Source organism: Quercus robur, chromosome 1 (genome assembly GCF_932294415.1).
Source record: "Quercus robur chromosome 1, dhQueRobu3.1, whole genome shotgun sequence".
NCBI lineage: Eukaryota > Viridiplantae > Streptophyta > Magnoliopsida > Fagales > Fagaceae > Quercus > Quercus robur.
Genome location: NC_065534.1, coordinates 18,350,352 through 18,358,660, shown reverse-complemented (window position 1 = coordinate 18,358,660; position 8,309 = coordinate 18,350,352). Strand labels below are relative to the sequence as shown.

The 8,309-nt window shown below is 34.1% G+C and overlaps 1 protein-coding gene across 3 annotated transcripts; it reads right to left on the bottom strand.

Moving 5' to 3' along the window:
* Window positions 1–209: 209 nt before the first annotated feature.
* Window positions 210–7,241, bottom strand: LOC126724054 (phytochromobilin:ferredoxin oxidoreductase, chloroplastic). Of its 3 annotated transcripts, none has more exons than XM_050428174.1 (9): window positions 6,848–7,241; window positions 5,235–5,351; window positions 4,318–4,412; window positions 3,327–3,420; window positions 3,075–3,206; window positions 2,803–2,907; window positions 1,808–1,858; window positions 1,548–1,716; window positions 210–703 (listed from the first exon to the last, which is right to left on the bottom strand). In XM_050428174.1, exons 1-9 carry the CDS (start codon window positions 7,070–7,072, stop codon window positions 558–560), a joined length of 1,134 nt encoding a protein of 377 aa, XP_050284131.1. In that variant the 5' UTR covers window positions 7,073–7,241; the 3' UTR covers window positions 210–557. The 3 variants fall into 3 exon arrangements, with proteins under 3 accessions (XP_050284131.1, XP_050284153.1, XP_050284142.1); XM_050428196.1 differs by having other exon boundaries at window positions 210–968; window positions 6,848–7,240; XM_050428185.1 differs by lacking the exon at window positions 210–703 and having other exon boundaries at window positions 1,332–1,716; window positions 6,848–7,240.
* Between the last annotated feature and the right edge of the window lie 1,068 nt (window positions 7,242–8,309).

The window sequence follows — 8,309 nt, the reverse complement described above, 5'->3', positions numbered from 1 at the left end:
TAACTTATAGTAAAATATTCATTTATTTTATTATCTATTTTATTTTTAAATTTAATAAATTAATAACATTTTTTTGTGTACATATGAATTTTGATTCAGTATCACTTGGACAAATACTAGTATATATATACAATTGAAGGCGGATATATGCTGGAGTAGTAATAAAGGCCACATATTATGAGTATAATAATTTGTTCCAAGAAAGCATATTAACCTGGAATTTTTTTTTCTAAATAACAATAAATATTAAAAAATTTAGTTAGTTGTCACGTTGTAAAAGAATGTTGAAAACTAGCATCTCGAGTGTCTAAAACTCGAGTTCCAATATAAAACTCAAGTTTTTAAGTCTCGATTTGCATGTGATGGTAGCTGAGGTGGAGGAAAAGTCCACGTAGAAACACTAGGAACACTCTGGAACACAAAGGAATAACCAACAAATTAGAAGAAACACGAAGGGACAACAAATCTGAACAACAAATCAGAAATCCCAAATCAGAAACGACGGAGGCAGTGGCGGCGAAACTCTATTGTGTTCTTCTTCATCGTGTTCTTCCGTCCTAGGAGCGACGAAGGCAGCGGCGACGAAGCTCCATTGTGTTCTTCATCCTGTTCTTCCGTGGGTTCCTGTTCTTCGTCGTCAGATCGCTGCGTTCTTCAGGTCTCTTCGTCTCTGTTCTTGCTGCATTCTTCAGGTTTTGTGTTTCTTCAAGTCCGACAAAAATCAAGTTTGTAAGACTCGGTTTTGGTTTTTTAGAACTCGAGTCTTATAGACTCAAGATCTATGTGGCACTTCAAGCCCAGTCAGCAATTCACAACAAGTGCAAAGCGAGTTTCTAAAACTCGTTTTTTTAATTGGATCTCGAGTTTCTAAAACTCGAGATACTAGTTTTCTTAAATCTTTCAAACGTTGCCTAACTTACTACATACAACCCCCTCACACTGTTACTCTGCAAATTCCCCCTATTAACCTGCAAAAGATTACCCCCAATCAACAACTAGAAACTGAATTTTTTTCTAATTAGAAAAGATTTCAAAGTCTGATGCTCATTGAGCCACATGGACACCATGCCAGCAAGCATTACACAATCTTCTCTTTCTTTTTCTCCTTTTTGTTTCTTCTTTCATGGTCTATACAGGACCATTAAGAACCTTTTTCTTTTTAAAAGAGGAGGGAAGGGGTTGAAAATGACCATAAATTCTTTTATTTCAAGTGCCCACCATACCTTTTCCCACTACCGCAATCCTTTGTCTTTGCCAAACCCAGAAAATCTTTCAGTCATGTGTTCTCATCTCAAACATGGGTAAATTTGACTTAAATATATAAAATTGGATTAAATCAGCAAGTTCCAGGTTTTCTCTTAAAGAAACTTGGCCCAACCATTCACTGGTAAAATTTTTGAGTACAATAATCTGTTTTATCCTTTTTTATTATGAAAAAAATACAAAACACATCAAAATATGCAAGATTTAAGTACTAAGCCGGACAAACAAAAAGGCTAAGAAAGAGGAAAATAAAAAAGGACATACATATTAGTTAGAAATTTTACCAATGAATTCCCCTCTTGTATCCCAAGGGCGATTTTCAAAAGACTTTCCAATAATGCTGCGCTTCTCATTTATAGTCCCATCTTCACAGCGGTACTCAGGAAAGTAATCCAGGAATGTTCTGCTTCCTAGCTCATTAATTCCATTAAAGAGGAAGTTCCTCAACAACTCCTATGGATTAGTAGCAAAGTAAGACACGAGGCACGACATTGTTTAATGGTAGAGAAACATTGTTTAACTTACCAATTCATAAAATATATACCTTTGAACTTCTCTCCCCAATCAATTTTGTCAGCATTCCGTGACCAGGATCCTGCTTTGCAAATGTTCCATAAACCAAATACATCAGGAAAGCAAGAGAAGGAGCATAAAACTGTGAATTTTAACATGGTCTGCATGAGATTCAAGGCTTCACTCTATGTGATTATCAGTTATATGGTTTAACCCTTATTTTGTACAATTAATCAAGCTTGGTATATGGATTCATCCTTGACTCCTGGCCCTTTCCCCATGGTCAGTCTTATTGCTTTCTACATACTAACACTCAACCATGAATACAATTATAAGTATTTACAAGTCAACAATGAGACTACTTATAACACTTTTATATATAGTATTTTGGTCTAGTTGTATTTCAGATGTAACCCTAATGATCGTAGGCTAAATGGGATTTCTCATACACATACAAATTCTGATGTTTTTTGCATGCCCTTGATAAAGCATGAATACTTCTGCTGTGTGTCACAACCAACCGCAACACAAATATCAAACATGATATCCTGATATACATTGAATTTGAGATGAGTATATTAAACTTTGCATTACAGATACTCCCAAGTTGCATCTTTAATATGCTAGTGATACATCTTGGCTATAGCCTTTATAAGGTTGAGCAAATTATGAAGCATCTTCTAATTATAATTTTAGTTTTTAATAATTTTGAAGAAAAAGGGAAGGATCTTCAGATGCATGCACACATGCACAACCAAGTAGATGACCAAGAGGGAGTTTCTATCGCTTAAAAATTCTTATCAGGGATGTTCAGTTGATTGAAAAACTTTAAAGAGCAGCATGAACTGATTTTTAACCATTTGGATTGTACTCAAGTTTATATGTCTGAAAATGTTAAGGAACATAGTGGTTTTTTCCCTCAATCTCTGTGGCGTGGTACACACAGAAGGCTCAATGGTCAATCATAATGGTTCAGCAGATATGATAGGATGCCTGAAAAAGGAACTGGGAAACAACATTAACCACCTTCTCAGCTCTCCATGTTAGATATCTATGTTGTGCTTCACGATTGCTCATAATTTGGGATGCATCTGTCTCCCCTACTGCTGGCTTTATCAGCTCAAACCAAGCCTGCAAAACCAGTGAAAAGTTGTGACGCGATACAATTTGCAATGTTTCAGTCGTCCAATTGAACATAGGAACTACCAAATAAATGTTAATTCTCACTTCCTATTAATAGTATGTAGTTAAAATAATTCTCACTTTTAAATCAGGCTACAAAATTCATTAGTCTATACCTTGTAATAATCCATGAATGCAGAATATAAGATATCAAATCTGTCTTGGCTTGGAGAAAATCTGGTCCATAGCACAATTGGTGAGAAAAATTTTAAAGACTCGCTTGTGAGCTTTCCTCCCCAGGGCAGAAGCTGCATGAAATCTGTGTTCAGTCATACCATAAATCTTAGAAAGGATTACCCAAAAAATAATCCAAAGATTTAACAAGTTCAGGATTTATTTAATGTGCAAGTACTGAGCAATTCATTTACCTCAGCATACTTGAGACCAAGAGGCATTAAACTTTTATAGTATCTGTCCTTATAATCTCTTCGACTGATGACATCATGCAAAGGGTTAAGGTCCCTATAAATCACCAATTAAAAGTAAGTTGTGAAGTCCAGAGTCCTCAACTGGTTACAAGACAAATTTGACAGCTTAGAGGCAACATGGTGCTATGATGATGGTCATGTGGGACTCGTCCACAAAAACATGCATTAGAATTAGTTTGGTATATGATAATGTCTCAAGTCCTGTAAATATCGGGCAGATCAGTTTCTCAATAATCAACCTAAGTGAGTGAATATATCAGGTTGCCAAGCCATTGTGCACCAAAATTATTTTTTAAAACAATTTTGACAAAATTATGCTGTCAGCCTGTCACAAATCATAATAAAGAACAACATAATGTCTATTGATATAAGATTGTATGAGCATGACATGCTGATGTTATGTGTCTTGCAGACCAAATATTTTTGAAAAACGTTATACATATCACATAATGTTATCACTAATCATACTAAAGGGCAATAAAGCATCTTCTGGTACAAGATTATAGGAGCATGATGAGCTGAACGTTTTTGTTGTACACACAACCTCTCAAACTTTTACTTTACATGGACGTACAACTTAGGTCCTTTATCATGCTACATGAAAGTCACCAATTACAAATCTACTTTATCAGTTAATCAAGTTATCAAAGCATTGGAAAGCCTCTAATCAAGTTCTGGAAATTTCATGAATGGGAAAAATTTGCATTGCTCAAGCATTTCCAATGAAAATAAATGCTCACTGAGAACGAGTTTTCCTAGACCTTTTTAATGTTTTTATCAAACCTTCTGAGAACAGGTCCCTTGGGAGGCATGTTTCCCATTTCAAGCAGAAAGGAAATCCAGGATAAAAGTTTTAGAATGTATTTTCTATTGTAAAAAAGCAGTGTTTGGCTTATCAGATTCTGTAATTCAAAGAAAGGAACAAGCTTACAAGACCACTATGTTTGTGCTACTGGTGGAGAAACAGTTGGCACAAAATATGGGTACATCAAATTCCGATTCTGGAAAGATAGCAAAGTCCAAAACCTGCATATAGATTTTGACAAAAAAGCTATTACACAGAAAAGCATAAATTTTTTCATACGTTAAAAGGTTTAATATTGATAAAGCACATGATTTGAAGATTTGAGGTTTCTAAAATTCTTTTCATTGTGCATATGGACCTGCAGGCCTGGACCAAGATGCCACCAGCCAATATCAGAAGAGTAGAATTAGGTTTTTCTTATTGCCTTTTTTTTCTTTTTAATTGTTCCATTAATTTCTTTTTTTCCCCAAAATGACTAGACAACATTGCAGCCTAGAAGCAAAACAATAAAGGTATCCAAATACTAAACCCAGGCTTAAATCACCATAAAGGTCATATCCAGTGACAAGGCTCCCACTTCTACAGGGTCTAGGAAAGGTGATTGGTATGCAATCCCCACTTTTGGAGAGATTGATTCCAAAGCTCAAACCCACAACACATCACTTGGGCAAACAGTACTTGCCATCAAACCAAGGTCCAATCTCTTGCATAAATCATCATAAAGATGATTTTGCATCCATTTATTCAATAAGCAACAGTAAATTGACCAACCTTTCCATTGATTTTTAAGTAGGTTTCTTTTTAAGATATATCACACTCTTGAAGTGGCTGACAACTACACCACCTCCAATAGATATCCTCATGCGGAATGGTAATAAAAGTTTAAAGAAGCTTCAGATGAGGACAAGCTCCATTAGTCACAATAAATAGTTTCAGAAGAATTGAAGTGAAAAATGATTATGAACTATTTGATAATTTGTAATATATTTGATAATTTGTAATATCAAAGTAAATAAATAAATAAACATAATAGAGAATGATACCTGCATTACTTCAGTCTCAATGCTCATACTCCGTAGAAGTCTAATCTTGGGAGCTTGAAATGATAACATTTGAAGTTCTGCTTTACCATCCATGGAAATCATTGAATTAAACTGTTCCTGAAGACATAAAAAATTGATGTTTTCACGAATAGCAAGACTGAGGACGTAATGTAATATTTCCTATGAGCTCCTATAGTGTTAATGACAAAATTAACAATGCTAAAACGATAGTAGTAGTTAAAAAGGTCTTGTTCTTTGAAAGCTTTAAGCACAAAAAGTGAAACAGGAATCATCTCTCAGACCTACTCCTAGGAGATAATGTAGGATCCTGAAAAATTCTGCTAATTTTTTCCAACCTAATGGAACAATAATTTTCCATAAAGCACTTCTCCTCATGATCTTGCCTCTAACAAACCTCACAGTTATCCATCAAATTAGTAAAGCAACACAATGGAAACCTACCTAGAACGACAAAGAGAATAACTTGTCATTTGGAGTAAGCCAAAGGACAATAAAATAAACACAATCACTGAGGATTTCTCTTGCCAGCAGAAGTCAGATATCTAACTAGAGAGCCCAGAAAGATTTCAAAAGCCTAAAACTAGGTTCTATACTATCTTACCTCATGATGTCTCAAAACCATCTCAGTCAAAGTAGAGGAAGGACGGCACTTTTGGATTATGTAACTTTCAAACCCACCATCTAACTACAATTAAAGTTCTGCACATAGCTTATATCCAATTTTCCTATTTTACTAGGTGCAATAAGGTGGGAAAAACATGCAGCCAAAGTTAAATAAAAGTTGTTGGCCAAAATATTAGGTCCCCAAACCATGAAAAAATAGCTAATGAGAATGATGTGTCCTGAAATAGATAAACTGCTAGAAGACATGCTTAAGCGTGCCTAATTTAGGCAGACAAAAAAAAAAAGGTAAAGATAGCAAATAAAAACTAATGTGAAAGATTAAAGAAAGAAAGAGCAACAAATGCTTTGATTAATCAAAAAAAGACCAGAACTGTGCTTTACAATTGTATTCAAAGTATTCCATTTTCTCTCCAAATTGGAAAGCAATCAAGTTCAAGTGAGCGTCTTTCTTGGATCCAATGCTTGGAGATGCATATGTTACTAACTGTAAAAACAACTTATCAATGTGATCAGAGCAAATACATCTTATCGTATGTATACTCTTTTAAAAGGCAATAGCAGAGTATTTAATACAATATTAAGCCTATTGAAACACCCATTAAAAAAAAAATGGTTCCACCGAATTCCAATCTAACCGCTACGAATTGCATCTATCTATTAATTTATTTTTTATTCATAGCTAAAGAACCCATTTTTCATGACACAAATATGAAGTCAATGGTCAAAAGACTCAAAACAGAACTAGTTCTTATATTATTGCAACTATAACTTATTTTATTTGAAAAATGACACCAACTACAAAAAATGTCCAACTACAGTACTTTAGTGACAGTGGCGACTAATAGCAGGTTAATATAAGCCTTCAAATTCAAAAAATAACCCAGAACCTGAATACGAAAATGGATCAATTAAGCTTAAAATTGAAGTAACTCCAGGTAAGATCAGAGACAATAGAATGCAAAATATACCTGTAAAGGAGAAGGAACCAAATGGGTTTGGCGCTTAGCTTCATTTAGAGCAAATCCGATAAACTTCTTGTAAGAAATTGCTGAAACATGAAAAGAAGCTCTCTTCCTCCTCCTCCACCAACAGCTGTGAGTGCTAGAAAACACTCCTACACTAGTGTTTAGTACTACTGGAGGCTTTAGTGTTACACAAAAGCTTCTCAACGAAGAAGTAGTACAGGACTCCATTGAAGAAAGACAAAACGCTTCCACTTCTTCTAAAGCAACCTAAACCAACACCACCACCATTGATAACAAAGTTGTTTCTCTCTCTCTCTCTCTCTCTCTCTCTCTCTCTATAGTCTTGGTTTCTGGGTTCTTCAACTTAATTCACTGTGGCTTAGTAGTACTTTTAACGCTTTTTCCAGAACTGTGACTTATAACCACGCCATGACTCTCTGTGTCTTTGTCTGGCCACGTCACCAGAAATTTAGCATTTACAGTAAGTTTCTCTGGTTGGATTTACGTGCCACTACAAAGATGAAAAAAGCCAAAAATATGTTTTTAACTATTTTTTGGGTAACGGTTAGATATTATGGGAAAGATTGATCACATGTTTCTAAAATTTTATGTTTAAGAGACTTTTTATTTTGTGGGCAATATTGCCACTAGACTCTAGAGACAACAATCAAATTGTGAGTGGTGAAATTTTTTATTAAAAAAAATGTTAGTTATGTATATATTAAAAATGGAAAATGCTAATCACATTTATTATTTTTTTAATATATATAGAATTTTAACTTATAGCATTCACAATTATGCAAGACACTAGTCAGTTTTTTATATAGGTAAGATTTGAACTCCATATTTGCTACTCAATGAGTTGTATGTTAAAATAAAAACTAAGATGTTGGTGAGTTATAAAATTCTATGGTAAAATAGATAAAATAACTTTTTAGAGTATAAAATAACAAATTTGGTAAGAATCTAGATACTAATGCTCTTATTTTAATTTTATTGTGACTGAGTTGTTATTAGACTAATGGTTCAAACAAAAAAATTATTATGGAGATGGTTAGAAATATTATATGCTAATTGATGTCGCAGAAGCCTGAAAAAAGTATACACGATACTCTCTTAATGGAACAGAAACTAAATTGTTAGTTCCTAGTAGTAAACCTTGAATCCACGAAGGGTTTCCCTGAATCCACAAGAAGAAGAAAACTAAGATTCACCAGAAAAATAGTTTGACAAAAGTTTGTGTGTATTAATAATAGTCTATTCTGCCTCGAACGACTACAAAACATATAAGTACTAAGAAAAAACTTATAAAACCCTAATTCGCACTAATTACACGATTAGGTGACAAAATACCAAAATTGGCAAAATTGAGTTAAACGCAGAATCTTAAACTATTGACTTCAAGGGTCGTCCTAAAATAGACGAGACCTCATTCTAACTTTTAAACTAAAAGTTATTAAGGAAA

Bases quoted from the DNA above. Each gene is read 5' to 3' on its own strand.
- LOC126724054 (XM_050428174.1), bottom strand. From the start codon at position 7,072: ATGGAGTCCTGTACTACTTCTTCGTTGAGAAGCTTTTGTGTAACACTA. The intron at 1,717-1,807 runs GTATATATTTTA...ACTAATCCATAG, and splicing joins TTGGGGAGAGAAGTTCAAAG to GAGTTGTTGAGGAACTTCCT. The intron at 704-1,547 runs GTAAAATTTCTA...TCGGACTTGAAG, and splicing joins TACAAGAGGGGAATTCATTG to AAACACAAAACCTGAAGAAT.